Source organism: Cnephaeus nilssonii, assembly GCF_951640355.1.
Source record: "Cnephaeus nilssonii genome assembly, chromosome: 13".
In the NCBI taxonomy this organism is placed as follows: Eukaryota; Metazoa; Chordata; class Mammalia; order Chiroptera; family Vespertilionidae; genus Cnephaeus; species Cnephaeus nilssonii.
This window is the reverse complement of record NC_137084.1, coordinates 38,321,367-38,341,646: the sequence shown is the minus strand read 5'-3', so window position 1 is coordinate 38,341,646 and position 20,280 is coordinate 38,321,367. Positions and strand designations below refer to the sequence as shown.

Sequence of the window (20,280 nt, the reverse complement as noted above, 5' to 3'; positions counted from 1 at the left end):
ATTTTATGTTAACATTGTCATCACATTTCTCTTAACTCAGCTACAAATTCCCCTCTAACACATCAAATGCTTTCTTAATCTGTCCACTACCCTCAACTTTTATTACTGCCATGCAAGCCAGCACCATATTGCAGGATTAAACTCTACAACATTCTAACAGATCTTCTGTCAATTCTCTTACTTCTCTACAATTTAGTCCCCTTAGAGTAAAAAGCCAGAGTTATCCTACCTAATAAAAGAGTAATATGCAAATTGACCACACCTTCGCTACACCCAAGCCACGCCCACCATCCAATCAGGGCAAGTATGCAAATTAACCCAACCAAGATGGCGGTTAATTTGCATACATAGGCGCCCTGAGCGGATCCCCTGCGACAGATCACAGGGAGCTGGGTGTCTGCTCTGGCCCCAGGGCGAAAGCCTCTGGCGGAGGCTTTTGGCCTGGTGCCGGAGCAGACCCCTGCAATCAATCGCAGGGAGCTGGGGGTTGCTTCAGCCTGGTGCTTTAGGCTTTAGGCATGGGAAGGGGCCAAGCCTATGATCAGAGGTGCCGGGGGAAACCCCTTCCCAAGCCTAAAGCCTGGGGTGGAGGCTTTAGGCTTGGGGAAGTGCTGGGGGGAACCCCTTCTCAAGCCTAAAGCCTGGGGTGGAGGCTTTAGGCTTGGGAAGGGGCCGAGCCTGCGATTGGAGATGGGGGGGGCCCTTCCCAAGCCTAAACCTGGGGCGGAGGCTTTTGGCTTGGGAAGAGGCTGAGCTTGGGATTGGAGGGAAGGGGAAAATATCAATGGAAACATATTCTTAGGTGAGGATAAAAAGAAAAAGAAAGAAAGAAATGTCATATCCTATGAAAGACACATCTTGAAAATGCTTAAAGAAAGTTGTCATTTTTTTCATGGTGAAGGGACCGGAGTCCATGTTGATGAAAATATCTTGGTGGCTGTGGTGACTGGCAGTGGCTGCAGCAGTGGGGTGATGGGGCTGGCACCTTCCCCTGATCAGCCCAGTTGCCTCAAGCAAAGGGAGGCCAGACTGAGGCTTAGGTCCGTTCCCAATGGAGAGCAGGCTTAAGCCATCCATAGGACATCCCCTGAGGGCTCCCAGTATGTGAAAGGGGGCAGGCTGGGCTGAGGGACCCCTCCCCAGTGCACGAATTTCATGCACCGGGTCCCTAGTTTTATATAATTTAGATTGTGTCATTATTTACAACTTTGCATTGTCTTCCCATTGCACTTAGAATACTCCCATCATGGCTTCTGCCTAGCTCTTGAGTTAATTTCCTTTTGCTCTATCCATCCACATTGGTTTGCTTTTCTTCAAACGTACAAAGCCATCACTTTTTAGAGCCCTTGCACTGGTTGCTTTCAGAATGCTCTTTCCTCTACCTTAGCATGGTTGGTTGGTTGGTGTCACTTATGCTTTATTTGAAATGCCCCTCCACAGAGAGGTCTCTTGACCAATTTAAAATCAGCCATGCAACATGCATGGTCCCAAACCCTTATCTGCAATGCTGCACAGCTCTTAAAGCACAAGGTCCTTCGTTGTGGAGACTGGAACTGTCTCCAGACACTTGCAGTTCTGCTTCAGCTTATTTTGCTGATTATCATCAACTTTCATGTAGTTTTTTAAAAATATATGATTTCATTGATTTTTGGAGAGAGAGAGGAAGGGAGAGGAATAGAGAGATAGAAACATCAATGGGAGAGAAACATCATTGATCAGCTGCCTCCTTCACACCGCCTACTGGGGATTGACCCCACAACCCAGGCATGTGCCCTGACTGCAAGTCACCCTTATCTTATACTTTTTCACAAAAATCAACTCAAAATGGATTAAAGACTAAAATATGAGACCCAAAACTGTAAGAAGAAAATCCCAAGATTAAAACATATGGGGAAAGCTTCATGCCACTGGTCTTGGCAATAATTTCTTTGATGTGACATCAAAAGCATCTGCAACAAAAACAAAAATAGACGCGTGAGAATACATCAAACTAAAAAGCCTCAGTGCAGCAATGGAAACAATCAACAGAGTGAATAGACAACTACAAAATGGGAGAAAATGTATCTAATAAGGGGTTAATTTCCAAAACATACAACTCAGTCAAAAAAATGGACTAAAGATATTAGTAGACACTTCTCCAAAGAAGATATAAAAATGGCCAACAGGTACTGAAAATATGCTCAACATCACTAATCATCAAATAAATGCAAATAAAAACTACAGTGAGATATCACCTCACACTTGTCAGGATGGCTCTTTTCAAAGAAACAAAAGATAAATGTAGGTGAGGATATGGAGAAAAGGGAAACTCTTGTACATTGTTGCTGGAAATGCACAATCCTACAGCTGATTTGGAAAACAGTTTGGAGGTTCCTCAAGTAATTAAAAATAGCTACCATATGCTTCAGTAATTTCACCTCTGTATTTTTCTCTAAAAGAATTAAATTGGTATCTCAAAGAGATATTAGCACTCCCATATTCATTACATCACTATTCACAAGAGCCAAGATATGAAAGTAATCTAAATGTCCATTGACAGATAAATGGTTAAAGAAAATCTGGTACATACATACATTGGAATATTATTCAGTCTTAAGAAAGAAGGAAATTTTGCAATATGCAACAACATGGATAAACCTAGAGGGCATTATGCTAAGTGAAATAAGCCAGTCACATGACTAATATGTATGATTCTACTTTATGAGGCATCTACAATAGTCAAGTTCATAGACTTAAGAATGGAATGAAGGTAGCCAGGGGCTGGGGTTAGAGTGACATGGGGAGTTGCTAATCAGTAGACATAAAGTTTAATTATGCAGGATAAGGAAGTACTAGAGATCCACTGTAGAACATTGTACCTATAGTTAACAACATTGTATTGTTTATACTTAAAAACTTGTTAAGAGGATAAGTCTCATGCTAATGCTGAGTGTTCTTACCACAATAAAACAAAGTTTTTAAAAAAGTAGGTCATTCATTTATCACTCAGTCATTCATTTGTTTACTGCTGCTATGAACTAGGCACTCTGCAGTGCTCTAAGAATTAAGTGTGGAACAAGGCAGACATGATTCCTCCCTCATGGAAGTTGTAGGCAACAAAGTTAACAGAAGGAAGCTAGACTTTGGGTGATGAGCACACAATAGAGTATACAGATATGGAATTTTAATGCTGTGCACCTGAAATTTATATATTATTAATCAGTTTTACCTCAATAAATTTAATTTTAAAAATCACCTAGTCAGCAGCTGTGTGTCGCTGCAGGTTGCCTAGGACCAAACCAGAGAGGGTCGGACCTGCATTCCCACCATGTGCCCACCATCCAGATATCATTGCTGATATGTATATATAAGGAACTGTTTGACATTGAAACGGGGACTCAGAACTGTTGGACATTGAAATTGGGACTCAAACGTTTTTTGTTATTATATGTTTATTTCTAGTCTGCAGAGGCAAGATTTCTTAAAGGAAAGAAATGGTGGGGGTGAATAGATACAGAGGCAAAGAAGCATTGAACAGACTGTCAAACTACAGCGGGAAGGCAGGGGCAGTTGGGGGGCGGGGACGCTGTAAGAGATCAACCGAAGGACTTGTACGCATGCATATAAGCATAACCAACGGATACAAGACACTGGGGGGGGGGGGCGGGGTGGCAGGTGAGAGCATGTACTGGGGGGTAGGGGAGGCCGGGGGGAGGTCAATGGGGAAAAAAGGATTTGTAATACTTCAAATAATAAAAATTACCCAATAGAAATTTTTAAATCATCAAAACAAAGTTACAGCCAACTCAATGCCATGTAACACATACACAGACCAAAAAAAAAAAAAAAGACATTAAGCAATTATTCACAGCAGTAACTATATAATTGAGAACATATAAATGTGAAATATATTTAAGGGTTCTCTGAGACTGTTCACCAAGATAATATAACTTAGTCCAATTTACATTCCCACTAGCAGAGTATGAGGATTTCTTTTTCCTACATCCTTTTCAACACTTGTTAATTCTTGTATTACTGATAATGGCCATTCTAACAGGTGTGAGGTAGTATCCCATTATTGTTGTTAAGTTGTATGAGTTCCTTATATATTTTGGATATTAGCCCCTTATCAGAAGTACCAATTGCAAATATCTTCTCCCATTAGGTTAGTTGCTATTTTGTTTTATTGATTATCTATTTATTTTGCTATATAGTGTCAGATAGCAGTCTAGTTTCATTCTTTAACATGTGGCTTTCCAATATTCCCAGCACTGTTTATTGAAGAGGCTTTCCTTTCTCCATTGTATGTTTTTGGCTCCTTTGTTGAAAATTAGTTTCCCGTATATGTGTGGGTTTATTTCTGGGCTGTCAATTCTGTTCCACTGGTCTGTGTGTCTGTTTTTCTGCCAATATCATACTGTTTTGATTATTGTAGCTTTGTAGAATAATTAGAAGTCAGGGAGTGTGATACCTCCACCTTTGTTTTTCCCCCTCAGTTTTCCTTTGACTATTTGAGAACTTTTATGGTTCCATACAAATTTGAAGGTTTTTATTCTAAGTCTGTGAAAAATAACATTAATGGGGATTGCATCAAATGTGTATATCAGTTATGTAATATGGCCACTTTAACAATGTTAATTCTTCCAATCATTGAACATGGCATATCTTCCCATTTCTTTGTGTGTTATTTGACCTTATTTCTAGGCTATAGTGATTACTCCAAGGGTGTAGACCCTCACGACTCTTAAATATAAAAGCATAGGGTATTATGGGTCCCCTTTACCTCAGATGGCCTCTCTAACAAACTCTATCCAACCAGAACTGGAAAACGCCCAAGTCTCTGCTAAGATCTTTAGCCTCCCACAGGCTGATTTCCACCGGTGTTTTGATATCTCACCAGCCCATGTGTAACTTTTTTTTCTAATAAATCTTTATTGTTCAGATTATTACAGTTGTTCCTCTTTTTCCCCCCCATAGCTCCCCTCCACCCGGTTCCCACCCCACCCTCTGCCCTTACCCCCCCACCCACTGTCCTCATCCATAGGTGTACGATTTTTGTCCAGTCTCTTCCCACATCCCCCAAACCCCCTACAACCCTTTCCCCCAAGAATTGTCAGTCCACTCCCTTTCTGTGCCCCTGATCCCATGTGTAACTTAATGAGAAATTACACATGGAATTTCAGGCTCATATCACTACAGGTTTTTTTCTTTTCCAGGATCTGGGCCTCACAAGTCTTAGCTGCCTTGGCATCTTTGACCTCAGACTTCTGCGCACTCAGCACACTGCCAAAAGCCCCAGGCTGTATCTTTTAGTTCAATCTCTATTCCTCATGAAATCATTTGGCAAATGCATTTATTTTTGAGGCGTAAGGAAGGTTTACTGGGGAAATGACATTTAAATGGAGACATAGAGGAAAATAGGAATGAAGTGGTCACTGAAAGTTGGAAATGCAGTTGCAGAAACTTTGGTGGGTGGGCGAAAGTAGTGATGTGGGAGGTTGAACTAATGATCCTTAACCAAAGTACAGTGTCTGGTACAGGGCAAGCATTTAACAAATATCTTTGGGTTAAATATTAACTCTAATTCAATGAATATTTATTTAATGTCTCCTTTATTCTTAGCACTAGGTTATTAACTGAGGAAACAAAATTTAATATATCATGTGCTTTTCTTTCAAAAAGTTAAGAATAATCAAAGGAATGTTTCTTTAAAAAATTGGTTCCCATTCAACTGGTATGAATAAAGTGCTAGTTGCCATATTTAAAAAAAAAATTTTTTAAATAAATGTTTTATTTTTAACAAAAACTGTATATATTTAAGGCATACAAGTTGATGTTTTGACATACATGTATATAGTGAAATAATTAATGTAGTTACCCTAATTAACATATCCATCTCTTTTCATAGTTACCTTTTTTTGAGGGAGGTGATATTGTGAGAGCACCTGAAATTTATTTTCTTAGCAAATTTCCAGTATAAAATACATTATTAACTACAGTTATCATGTTATACATTAGCTCTCTAGAGCTTAATAATCTTACAAAACAGCAACTTTGTACCCTTTGACCAACATCTCCCCATTTCCCTTACCTCCCAACCCTGGTAACTACTATTCTACTCTCTGCTTCTATGAATTTGACTTTCTTAGATTCCACATATAAATGAGATCCTACAGTATCTTTCTTTCTGTGTCTGGCTTATTTTCCTTAGTATAATGTCTCCAGAAATATCCATGTTGTCACAAATGACAAGATTTCCATCTTTCTTAATGGCTGGATAATAGTCCATTGTGTACATATACCATGATCATGTGGTTTTTATCTTTCATTCTGTTAATGTTGTATGTCACATAGAGTGATTTGCATATGTTAAACTAACCATGCATCCCAGGGATAAATCCCATTTGATCACAATTGAGACTTAATTAATGAAATGAAACAGCTTATGATAATTATATGAGGAGGTAGAAAACTTCACACTACCCAGGGGATATTTGTGAAAATGGAATGGTGAAGATTGTGGAATGGATGGTCAGAGAACATCTAGTCAAATTTTAATTCGGTGTTGAACAAAAATGGGACCTGGAGACTCAGTAGGTTCTGACCACTGTAATCAGTGAAACTATGATAAGAATCTTGGTTGCAAGCCCTTTGGCAGCTGTCCTCACCTAGATTCACCCCAGCACAATGCTGTACTTCTTGTCTTTGGAATCTTCTTTCTTTGCTGGGGTTTCTCCTAATATGTCTTACTTCCACTTTGGAATCTTCTCTCTTCCACTCATCAACTTTCCACTGTGTACATTCCCTATCTCTTTATCTTAACTAAACCTGATTGCCTGGGAAGGGTACATGTGCTTCTCAGCTCTGTTGAAGAGAATTTGCCTACTCCCCTCTTCTAAGACACTATTGTGTTGACCTTCTCCTAGCTCCTTACCATATTTCTAAATCGTTGGTTTGCAATCTTCATGGCAAAACAGTTTACTCACTGGCACCAATGTTATCCAGCTATGAAACAACATGCTATTGTTTCAGAATCCTTTACTGACCACCCAGTTTCTTTTCCTCATTTGTTAAAGACTTTGCCACTGGGTTCTTGATCCTTAAACCATTTCAATACCTCAGTCCTGGTAACTTCACCCAATGTGGATGTTACCATTAGACAGTGTGATCTCAAAATGCCTAGACCTCCTTACAGCCTCTACTATCTTCCACAATCCATATGTGAACTTTACTACAATCACCTCAATTAGATTCAGTTGTATATGGCACCTTTCACCTCTGTGGTTTTCATAAAGTAGAAGCTATTTGTCTTTACCTATGCTCTAACTTAAATAGCATTTCAATTATTGCTTTTTGAGGACTTGAAGAAGCTAATTATGAAACCATATAACCTACTCCTTTGGCAGCTCTTTGGTAGACTGGTCTATATTTTTCTTGGAATTTGATATGTTAAAAATGCCTATTTCTTTTGCAATAACTTTCATCAGTTTATATTTCCAGATATTCATCCATTCCCATCTAGTTTCTAACTTTCTTTGAATAGAGTTGAAAAATATAATTTCTTAAAATTCCTTGAAATTTCTCTGTATTGTGGTCTTTCACTCATTGTAAGTCTAAATTTGTGTTTCTTTTTCTTAGGTGAATTAGTGATCTTTCCTTTCCTTCTTTCTCAGTCTGTGTCTACCTCTTTCATTCTTCTTTCTCTTTTTAGAATAATTTTCCTTCTCCCCCAAAGGCAACCAAAATTATGAAAATACAGTGTTCCAAAGCATCTCAGATATTTTTGCTACATACATATGTGCATGTGTATATGCATATATATACACATATACATATATATATATATATATATATATATATATATATATATATATACTAACATTTTACAACATTTAAAAACTACATCCTGTTTGTAGTAGGAAAGGAATGATATCGGGGCATATCAGGCAATTAGAACACACTTTAATTGCTTTGTACATAAAGTGCTGATATTTATTAAAGGTACTCTACTTTATTCATTTTTATTTATCAGTGCTCTGTAAATGTTTTAAGAAGTGTTCAGCTTTCTTTTGCTTACCATCTGTGAGAAAAACCTATAGACATTGTCTAGTACTTTCCCTAGAGCTATTTGCATTTCTTTATTTCTTAGACTGTAAACTATGGGATTAAGCAGAGGAGTCAGTACTGTATATGTCACTGCCATCAGCATATCTTCACTAAACGAATCACTGTCCTTGGGTCTCAAATAGACAAAGCCAGCAAATCCATAGTGTATGCACACTACAGTGAGGTGAGAGGAGCAAGTATAAAAGGCCTTATACCTCCCCTTTGCAGAGGGCATCTTCACAACGGTGGACACAATGAAGACATAGGAAATCATAATTAAAATGAAGCTGCCCACCAACACAAAAGCAATGAATGCAAGAAGGATCATTTTCTGAAAAAACGTATAATCACAGGCAAGGGAGACTACCGGTGCGATGTCACAAAAAAAGTGCTGGATGGTGCTGGCGTCACAAAAGGACAAGTTGAATACTATGAGGACAATGCACAACGACACCACAATCCCAGTGACAGAAGAGGCCATCATGAGCTGCAAGCAGATCTTGTGGGTCATGAGGATGGGGTAGTGCAGTGGGCTGTGAATGGCAGTGTAACGGTCATAGGACATGGCGGCCATGATGAAGCAGTTATTGCCCGCCAAGCCAAGGAAGAAGAACATCTGTGTGGCGCACTCAGGCAGAGAGATGGTCTTGCTGTCTGAGAGCAGGTCCACCAGCATTCGGGGGATGGTGACCAGGGTGGTACAGGTTTCTGAAAAGGACAGGCCAGAGAGGAAAAAGTACATGGGGGTGTGAAGGTTGTGACTGAGCTTGATGGCCACCATTACGGACACATTTGCAGCGAGGATAGTCACATGGGAGAAAAAGACCATCACAAAGAGGAGATCCTGCAGGTCTGGGAGACTGGAAAATCCCCGCAGGATGAATGTGCTCACTGTGGTTCGATTGCCCATCATCTAGGAGGCTCAGTAACTTTCTCCACAGAAGCAAATATTCTTGATTCAAGACTCTGGTGAGATTATAAAGAGCACTGATGACATCAAGGATCCCTGGGCAACAGCAAGACAATTCTCAGTGAGAGACCCTGAGAAATGGGAATTAAATTCTCCTTGCTGAATTCAAGGCCAGGACTCAGACTGATGAGAAAGATTCTAGTAGGAGATTCTGTATGAATGTCATAAAGTATGCCTGAATTTTTCCTGGGAACCCCCTCATTTATCTCTCCTTTATCTCCTCTGCAGTCAAAATCTGCACAAAAGAGGGAAAGATGAAAAATACTTGTTTTCCTACCTACAAGAGGGGTAGCAGATGTAAAATGTTTGCATGTGATCTAGTTATAGTCTGGCACACAGAAGTGCCTGACAATGTGGACTCAATGCAAGTTTAAGAAGTAAGAAAATGTTTTTGAATGGCTTCCAAACATTCTTGGAAAGTAGTCCTACCCTCAGAGGTACTTCCCAGGAGGCAGTGGCTGCTTGGCTAACAAGTAGGCCACCATGAACAGACCTAATAAATGAATTTACTGTTGAAGTTTGTACTGATTTTCTCTCCGTGACAATACGTTAAGGCTGGAGGTGTTCAATAACTGTCTCCCATTCATGCAGATCTTGAAGGCAAAATGGTATGGCGAGACCATCCCCATCCTAGATGGCTCATTTGTGATCATGATGTCAGGATTAATTCTTGAGCTCTCAGGAGAATTGCCAGGATATTTTCTAACTAATATACTAGTGGAAAGGGCTGCTTTTCAGTGCAGCTCTTTTTAGAGCTTAAGTTCCTCTGGTCATTTTCATGAGTTCATCCATTCTGCTGCAAGTGAGATGACAGTATGAAGGACAGGGATTTTCCAAACAATATGTGGTTTGGTTTCAGTCACTATTGTCAAGGAAGTAAAGGAGAACAGTGAGAAGACATGGGCATGGAATTAATGGTTGAGTAAAGAATGGTAGAGACACACTGGGAAGTATTTTGTAAGATCTACAAAGCTTAAAGAAAATATACCTTTAGCTGAAAAGTTTGTGTGTCCTTTATGAATTACTGGGCAAAATTTACATGTCAAGTAACCAGTATTTACTCAATATCTGACATGTGCTGGTCAATATGCTGTGTGTTTGATAGAATTTTCTTGTTAAATTTCTCCCAGCAATTCTGCATAATAAGCATTTCAATCCTGATGTTACAGAAATTGACACTTGGGTAGAGGTTATTTAATTGACTACCCAAAGCCAGTGCATTGATTCCACAAATATTTACTTAATGTCTATGATGTGTTGTCAATCACATGTGTGGGAACTGTAACATGGGATAAGACATATAACCTCTTCTATCTCAGATAGAGAAAAATGCCATCAAGAGAATTAAATGAAAGTTATATTACTAAATGGCTATTTTGAACTGTAGAATCAGGAAAGCCCTTTCTAAGGAACTTACCCTTACTTTGTGATTGAAATGCAGTAAGCAGCCCACCATTGAAAGATCTAGGGGGGGGGGGAGACAACACACCAGAAATAGCTAGTGCAAAGATCTCACAGTGGGAACGAGCTTGACCTGTTCAAGGGATATGAAGACAATCAGTGTATGCAGAACACCTGTCTCATGTGTCACCTTAAACACCCTGTGAGAGAAATAGTAATATTGTGCCCATGCTTGAGATAAGGAAACCATGGCTTAGGAACTTACTTTGTGAAGGCAATAAAGTTTGTTAATAAATTCTGTGTTCATATTTGATTGCATTATGATGACATTTTTAACATCTGGCTTCTTTACTAGTCAAAGCAGAAGGCTATTTTACCAATTTGTCCACGTACTTGCAGCATAACCTGGTAAATCCAAGCATTTGTGTCATGAGAGTTCAACAAATAAATGGGGTGCCATCTGCCCCAGGGAGCCTCGCTGGGTTTTTTCTTAGGCGCACTGACTAATTCTTCCCAACTATGTTGTTTTCTCTCTTTAGTCTTTACCTAATTTGGACAGGTACTAAAGGTTATTTATTGGCTGTCTCCTTCAACACATTTCAATACCCATTAAGATATAGTCACATCACCTAGCAATATAACTACATATTGACATTTAATACATACTTATTTAATAAATAATGTGTAAACTCTCAGAGTGACATACTTGGAACAAAGCAAAAAAAGACTAGTATTTCTGATCTAAACAATAAGCTTCAGTTTCTGTAGCATAAAATGTTACCTGATTGCCATGACTGCTCCTACACCAAGGAGCATGTTGGGATCACCAGGGCAGTCTTCTTGAGAGTTATATATCCTCATTACAAGGCCAATCTTTCAAAGAAGAGAAAAGAAAAACTTCAGGAGAATTTGGTATGTTTAGGTTCAGAAACTCTCACTGTGATTGTTACTTCCTTTTTTTCATTTGTACTGATAATAAATATGACTTTCCTCATAATGCTCACGGGCACAAGTGATTGAGAATATGTTAATATGGCATCATTTCCATTGCTTCTGAGGGACAGAGTTTGAGGGAGATGTTTTCTGGCCCAGCATTTGTGATAAATTCACCCTCATTGGGATATACACTTCTGTGGACTGAAAGAGCCAATAATTGATTTCTTTCCCTGACAACCCTGTTATTCAGTTCAGTCATGCCCCACCCTTGCCGAGAGATCTAGGGACTTAGCATGCCTGATTTCTTTGAAATATCAGTGGAGACCTACAGGAATTTGAGGCTGCTTCTTGATACTAAGTCACCTTGCAGACTGTTTTGTCCACGCACTATATCAAAACCCTAAACAGTGGACACTGTAAACCAATCTACCTTCCAGGAGACACATCACAACCATGGCCAGCCTGGGGACCCCTGGGACCATCATGTCATTCATCATTCCACACCAGACTGAACTGGAGGGTTTTTCTGGCAGCTACACTTAATTTCAGGGCATGGAGCAATGTTCGAAGGTGAAGCAATGGGGAATATTTATCACCAAGTCTTTGGGAAAGTGCATTCAGCTTTCTTTCAACCCAATCAGAATAAATGTCAGCTTTGAGTCAGCTTTTCTACAATTTTCAGAAAAGATACAGTAATCTTCCCTTATCCATGGGGTTATGTATCAAGACCCCTAGTGGATGCCTGAAACTGCAGATAATACTCAAGCTTATATAGTGTTTTTTCCTTATACATAGATACTTTTTCATATAAAGGAAGTGCTTTATGACTTCTCTTTAGCATATTCGAATTGCTAACATCACTATTTTGTGCTTTGGGGCCTTTATTAAATAATATGTGGGTTACTTGAACACAAGCACCATGATACTGTGCCAGTCAAATTGATAACCAAAACAGCTACTAAGTGACTTACTGGGGTGAGGAGTAGCGCGAATACAGTGTGGGTATGCTTCACATCCTGGACTGGACAGAGTAGGACAGTGCAAGACTTCATCATACAACTCAGAATGGCCCACAATTTATTAAGAATTTTATATATCTTGAATTTTCCACTTAATATTTTCAGATCACAGTTGATACAGGGTGGGAAAATAAAGACTATGTTTTATTGAGTTATAGGTATGAATTCTGTTAGAAAATTTAACAATTTATGTATATTAGAGGTTTATGACGCTCATTTTTTCTGATTATACATGGTTTTCTAAGTTCATATATATGTATAAACTTATTTCCTTAGTTCTTACAGTGAGGGTATATTAGAGCCATCACCAAAGGATTGCTTGTTGTTTTAAAAACCACAAGTGCATGATTTTGAAATCATAGTGAGTGGTCAAAGGAAAAATGCAGGTGGATGGGGACAAGAATAATCAAACTGCCCATATTTTACAGTGAAATTTACAATTAAATAATGAGTGAAATATGGAAATTCCAGAAGGATTTTATACATGTTTTCTTGACTTCTCCCTACTTAATTCTTGTGATACAATGCAGTCACTTAATTAGCCTTGAGATTAGACCAGGAATGATTTTATAATGGAATAGGGAATTGAGCAGAATTAGAGGGGCCTGGGTTCAAATCCAAGCTCTGCTTCTATTACATACAAATTACATACAGTAATTTAATCTCCGTGATAACCACTTTTCTCCTGTGTAACATGGCTCTACATATACTTTCTTGCAAGGTTACAATACTATGCATACAGACCTGACAGATATTAAGTGCTCAGAACATGCTAGTTCTATTCCCATTTGCTAAAACTTCACATGTTTTATAGACGTTTCCTACAGGTGCCCAGCAGTACTTACCTGCTCACAGTTTCCTGGAACACTGCATGAGCTCTTCTGCTTAGTCAGCTGTGTGAAGTCGAGCCCTCTTGGCACACTTTGCTTTGGTCTAGAGTTTGCAGTCCTATCCTGTTTGCAGATTTCTAACCTCCTCACATTGCTATTGTCTGTGTTCTAATTATGCCAAGAATAGGAAAACAATAGCATTTATCTCCAGTTCAACTGTATTCTTGGTATTTTCAATACATTTTAACTGTCCATTAACACCCACAGCAACTTGGTTATTAGTGGATGGAGCACAATGTTCATGGTAAATTGAAATATAAAATAAAATTCCATTTTATGTCAAGGAGAAGTCACTTCCAATCTCTTAAAAAGACAAAACATTAATCTACATGAGGAACTCATTGCTCATGCACTGTTTTCTACAGTTCTTTCTGCAGTATTATTTAGGGATAAGTTTTTAAGCCATTTCCCCCTTTGAATCACTGTTATATGCTCAGTCTATGTCTGAGATTATGAAGTTCCTTATATCGATAGGGTAGAATCTTTTCTATTCCTTATGTCTGGAGCCGAGTTTCCTGTGAATTCCAATGAGAATTTTGTCACCTGAGACCATTACCCTTGGCACCACTTGGAGTTTCTTCCTCTCCATTAGACACCAGGAAGATTGTCCTCTGTGGACTTAGAACTCATTGTGGTGTCCACAAAACATTGTTTTATTCTGATGTGGCATCATGATTACTCAGTGAAGTTTGTTCTCATTTGTCTGAAAAGACAAACCAAGTAATTGAAACTCAACTTGTTCAAGTACATTTTGAAATGTGGGTGATTCCCTCTGGTATATTTTATTTCCTACTCAATATTTTTTTATATAGTTCTGAAATTTTGCCATGCCCCACAGGTCTTCTGTCCTATATACAGGCCTAGGGAGAGGGCCTGTCCTACTGGGGGTTGCCCAGGGAATCTGCCAGAAGAAAAGTAGAAAAGAATATGAACACATACATAGTCACGATCATTGTGGCTGCTTTCTCATGAAGAAACTCTTCTTTTTGCTAAAAAGGAAAATCTGCTGCAATCGACATCTCCATTTACTGTAGTTACACTCAAAAATTTTTTCTAGTATTTCAAGAAAAGTTTAAAGCATAAAGATAGTCTCTCCAATAAATGATGTAGAAAAACTTATACAAAAAAATGAAATTATTCCACCAGCTTATACCATACACAAAAATAAACTAAAAATGGATAAAAGACTTAAATATAAGTTGTGAAACTATAAAAATATTAGAATAAAACATAGGCAGAAAAATCTCAGACATCTAACATAGCAGAATTTTCACCTATGGCAAGAAAAAGAAAAGAAAAAATAAATGGGACTATATCAAACTAAAAAGTTTCTGCACAGAAAAAGAAACCAGCATCAAAATCAAAAGGGAACCCACTATATGGGAGAACATTTGCCAATGATACATCTAATAAGGGGTTAATTTCCAAAATGTATAAAGTACTCATACAGCTCAACAAAAGGAAGACAAATAATCCAATTAAAAAATGGGCAGAGGACCTGAATAGACACTTCTCCAAAGAGGACATAAAATTGGCCAAGGGACATATGAAAAAATGCTCAAAGTCACTAATCATCAGAGAGATTAAAACGACAATGAGGTACCACCTGATACCTGCCAGAATGGCTACCATCAATAAATTAACAAACAGCAAGTGCTGAGGAGCATGTGGAGAAAAAGGAACTCTAGTACACTGTTGGTGGGACTACAGACTGGTACAACCACTATGGGAAATAGTGTGGAGTTTCTCCAAAAAATTAAATACAGAACTTCCATTTGACCAGTGACTCAGTTGTAGGAATATGTCCTAAGAAGCTTGAAACACCAATAAGAATGAATATAAGCACCTCTATGTTTATAGCAGCACAATTTAGAATAGATAAAGTCTGGAAACAGCCCAACTGCCCATCAGTAGATGAGTGGATAAAAAAGCTGTGGTACATTTACACCATGGAATACTATGCAGCTATAAAAAATGAGGATCTCTTACCCTTTGAGACAACATGGAGGGAGCTGGAGGGTATTAGGCTAAGCAAAATAAGGCAGTCAAAGAAAGATAAGTATCACATTATCTCACTCATATGTGGAATCTAATGGACAAAATGAACTGATGAACGAAAGAGATCCAGAGACATAGAAGCATTGAACAGACTGAGGAATCTCAGAGGGAGGCAGGGGTGGGGGGGGGGGGGGTAGGAAGAAATTAACCAAATATGTGTATGCATAACCCATGGACACAGACAATAGTGCAGTGAAGGCCTGGGGAGGGAGCAGGAGGGGGATAAAGAGAGGGAGCAAGGAGACATTTATAATACTTTCAACAATAAATAATCCTGTATAATAATGAGGTGATTTGAAAATTAACCCTCATGCCCTCACAAGATGGCTGCCTACGACCAGGCCGGCAGGGGGCTTAGTGAGGGACGACCAAACAACTGAATAAGCAGGCTGCGTGGGGAGACCAGGCTGGCAGGGGAGTTAGTGAGGGATGACCAAACAATTGAACAAGCAGGTTGTGTGGGGTGACCAGGCCGGTGGGAGGGCCATGAGGGGTGACCAGGCCGGCAGGGTGGGGGCAGTTGTGGGCGACCAGGCTGCAGTGGGGGCAGTTAGGGGCAACCAGGTCAGCAGGGGGGGCCGTTAGGGGCAACCAGGCTGGCGGGTGGAGGGGGGGCAGTTAGGGGCGATCAGGCCAGCATGCAGAGGCAGTGAGGGGCAATCAGGCTGGTGTGGGGGGGCAGTTAGGGGCGACCAGGCAGGCAGGCAGGTGAGCGATTAGGAGCCAGCAGTCCAGGATTGTGAGAGGAATATCTATCTATTGGTTTAGGCCTGATCCCCAGGATCAGGCTTAAACTGGCAGTTGGACATCCCCCAAGGGGTTCCAGATTGGAGACGGTGCAGGCTGGCCTGAGAGGACCCCCCCCCACACACACACACCTGTGCACAAATTTCGTGCACCAGGCCTCTAGTTTTTTTATAAAAAGGAAAAATAAATAAATAGAATTGGCAAGAGTGAGCATCCTTGACTTCTTCCTGATCTTGGAGGAAAAACTTCAAGATTTTCACCACTCAGTATGATTTTAAAGCTGATCAGTAGAACACACACATTTATCAATTAAATTCACCATATTATATTGTCACCATTCATGGTGCTCTATAACAATTACAGTAGTAACATCAAAGATCATAAACCACTGATCACCACATCGTATACTATTAATAAGACAGTTTGAAATGTGAGAATTGCCAAAATGTCACACACAAACATGAAGTGAGCAAATGCTATTGGGAAAATGGTGCCAATAGATGTGATCAACACAGAATTGCCACAGATAATTAAATTTGTAAAAAATGCAGTTGGCAAAGCACAGTAAAATAAGGTATGCCTGTATATAAATAATTGTGGTCAGAGGGATTATGGTAAGGGGATGATTGAAAAGTCTTTTCTACTCTCTCTCACAGAAAGTAGTGAGCTAATTTACCTCCCCTTGCTTTGAATCTGAATGGGCTTTAGTGATTTGTTTACCAGTAGAAAACAGTGCAAATGATGTTCTGGGTCTCCTACGGCTATATCATAGGAAACACTACAGCTTCCTTTTTAGTCTCTTGGAATAGCTGCTATTGGCGTGTGAGCCACCTTATGTGAAATTCAACTACTCTGCTGGTAAGACCATATGGAAAGACTCTTAAGACTCTCAAGCCATCCTTGCTAAAGTGCCAGGCTTCTGAGTAAAGCCATCTTGGATTCTCTACACATGCCGAGATGCCACCTGAATATTACCAAGTGATTCCTGTTAATGCCATGTAGAAGAAAAGAAATGCTGAGTCAAACCCAACCTGAATTTCTGATTACAAAGCAATGTAATACACAATAATGATTTTGAAGTGCTGGCGAGGATGCGGAGAAAAAGGAACCCTCGTGCACTGCTGGTGGGAATGCAGACTAGTGCAGCCACTGTGGAGAACAGTATAGAGTTTCCTCAAAAAACTAAAAATGGAACTCCCATTTGACCCAGTGATCCCACTTCTAGGAATATTTCCCAAGAAACTACAAACACCAATCAGAAAGGATATATGCACCCCTATGTTCATAGCAGCACAATTTACAATAGCTAAGATTTGGAAACAGCCTAAGAGCCCATCAGATGAGTGGATTAAAAAACTGTGGTACATCTATACAATGGAATGTTACACTGCTGTAAAAAGGAAGGAACTCCTACCATTTGCAACAGCGTGGATGGAGCTGGAGAGCATTATGCTAAGCAAAATAAGTCAGTCAGAGAAAAATAAATATCACATGATCTCACTCATTTATGGATTATAATGAACAACATAAACTGATGAAAAAAAACAGATCCAGAGACAGAGACACATCGATCAGATGCTCAAACCTCAGAGGGAAGGTAGGGGAAGGAGGGGGTGAGGGGGAGCGATCAACCAAAGGACTTAACTGCATGCATATAAGCATAACCAGTAGACACAGACACCAGGGGTGTGAGGGCATGAACGAGAGGGGGGGGGGCAATGAGGGGATAAGGACACATATGTAATACCTTAATAAAGAAAAAAATAAAATAAAATAATGATTTTGTTTTAAGCCACTGAGTTTTGAGTGACTTGTTATGCAGTAATGGATAACATGAACATCACTTTTCCTCAACTAATAAATGACATTCCATTCACATTTACCAAATAATTGAAGCCAAACATTTCTGAGGTTTTTCTCAATATCTTTTTTAAAACATATCTCTTAAGTTTTTTTTTCCCAATTACAATTGATATACAATATTACATTAGTTTCAGGTGTAGAACAGAGTGATTAGGTATTTATATTAGAAGTGATCATCCCAATGTACCCATCTGACACTGTTCTTAGTTATTACAATATTGGTGACTGTTTTCCCTATGCTGTACTTTACATGCCCATGAAGGTTTGTACAACTAACAATTTGTACTTCTTAATACCTTCACCTTTTTTACCCATCCCCCCAACTCCACTCACATTTGTCAACCATCAACTTGTTCTTTGTATTTATGAGTTTGTTTCTGTTTTATTTTATATTTTCGATTCCAAATATAAGAGAAATCATGGTATTTGTCTTCCTCTGACTGACTTATTTAACTTAGCATAATACCCTCTAGGTCCATTCATGTTGTCACAAATGGAAATATTTCATTTTTTATGGCTAAGTCATATTCAATGGATATAACACATTTTCTTCATTCATTTGTCTGTTAATGGACACTTAGGTTGCTGTCACATCTTGGCTATTGTAAATAATGTTGCAGTAAACATAGGTGTGCAGATATATTTTCAAATTAGTATTTTGCATTTTTTTTTCAGATAAATACCCAGAAGTAGAAGTGCTGGATCATGAGGTAGTTCTATTTTAACTACTTGAGGAACCTCCATACCATTTTCCATAGTGACTGTATCAGTTTAGAATCCCAACAACAGTGCACAAGGGGCCCTTTTCTCCATGTCCTCATATACACTTGTTTGTTTGTTTTTGTTTTTATGATAGCCATTATTGACCCAATGATCCCACTTCTAGGAATATATCCCAAGTGTGAGGTGATATCTCATTATGATTTTAATTTATCTGATGATTGGCAATTTGAGCATCTTTTCTTATATCTATTGGCCATCTGTATGTTTTCTTTGGAGAAATGTCCATTCAGGCCTGCTGCCCATTTTTTAACCAGAATATGTGTGTGTGTGTGTGTGTGTGTTAAAAAAAGAATAGATATTAATTCTTCTTTGAATGTTTGGTAAAATATACCTGTGAAACCATCTGGTTTAGGAATTTTGCTTGTTGGGAGTTTCTAAATCACTGATTTGATTTTATTAATAGTTATTTGTTCAGATTTTATTTTCAACCTGATTCAGCCTTGGAGGATTATATGTTTCTAGGATTTCCTCCATTTCCTCCAGGTTGTCTAATTTGTTGGGATATAATTGATCACTCAATTTCCTTTTATTATTATATTTATGATATATTATTATATCAAATCCCACTAAATAACAGGCTTCACTAATCAATTATTTTTTTGAGAAACACTCTCTTCAGAGCGCCCTTAATGTCATTGTTCCGGAGGCTATAGATGATTGGGTTCAGCATGGGGATCACCACCGTGTAGAACACAGATACCACCTTGTTCTGTTCAGTTGAGTAACTGGACTTGGGCAACACATAAATGAATGTGAGGGTCCCAAAGTACAGACTTACTGCTGTGAGGTGGGCGGTGCAAGTGGAGAAGGCCTTGTGGCGCCCCTCATTGGAGCGCATCTTCAGGATGGTGATGAGGATGTACATGTAGGAGACAATTATGACAAACACTGTGCACACAATAATTGAGCCAGCTGTAAATGAGGGGACAACTGCAGGGATGCTGCTCTCAGAACAGGAGAGTTCAACCAGAGGAGCAAAATCACAGAAAAAATGATTCACTCGATTTGGTCCACAGAAGAATAAAAAATAGTAGCAAATAGCAAAGGAGGAAGCATTGAGAAAACTACCCACATAAGCCACTATGAGCAACTGAACACAGACTTGTGTGGACATTTTGGTTGAATAAAACAGTGGTTTGTAAATTGCCACAAAGCGGTCATATGCCATGTTAGCCAGAAGGAGGCACTCCACTGTCCCAAAGAGAGAACCTGAACCAAGCTGGGTGACACATCCATGATAGGTGATTGTATTTCTCTCCACCATGAAATTTACAAGCATATTGGGTGTGATAGAAGTTGAAAGGCATATGTCAGCAAAGGCCAACTGGCTCAGAAAAAAATACATAGGATGATGAAGCTGAGGAGAGATACTGATAAGAATGATTGTGCTGAGGTTGCCAAATACAGTCACCAGGTAGATACACAGGATGATCATGAAGAGGATGACTTTAAGGATGGGGTCATCAGTTAAGCCCAGTAGAATGAAGCCTGTCACTGCCGTGTGGTTTCCATCCCACAGGGAATCCAT

General features: G+C 39.2%; 2 protein-coding genes across 2 annotated transcripts; both read right to left on the bottom strand.

The window, feature by feature from the left end:
• Window positions 1-8,026: 8,026 nt before the first annotated feature.
• Window positions 8,027-8,998, bottom strand: LOC307110086 (olfactory receptor 10T2-like; the record flags this gene model as incomplete). Its single annotated transcript, XM_079789136.1, has 1 exon — window positions 8,027-8,998. One exon carries the CDS (start codon window positions 8,996-8,998, stop codon window positions 8,027-8,029), a length of 972 nt encoding a protein of 323 aa, XP_079645262.1.
• Window positions 8,999-19,335: 10,337 nt separating this feature from the next.
• On the bottom strand, window positions 19,336-20,280 carry LOC307110085 (olfactory receptor 5P76-like; the record flags this gene model as incomplete). Its single annotated transcript, XM_079789135.1, has 1 exon — window positions 19,336-20,280. One exon carries the CDS (start codon window positions 20,278-20,280, stop codon window positions 19,336-19,338), a length of 945 nt encoding a protein of 314 aa, XP_079645261.1.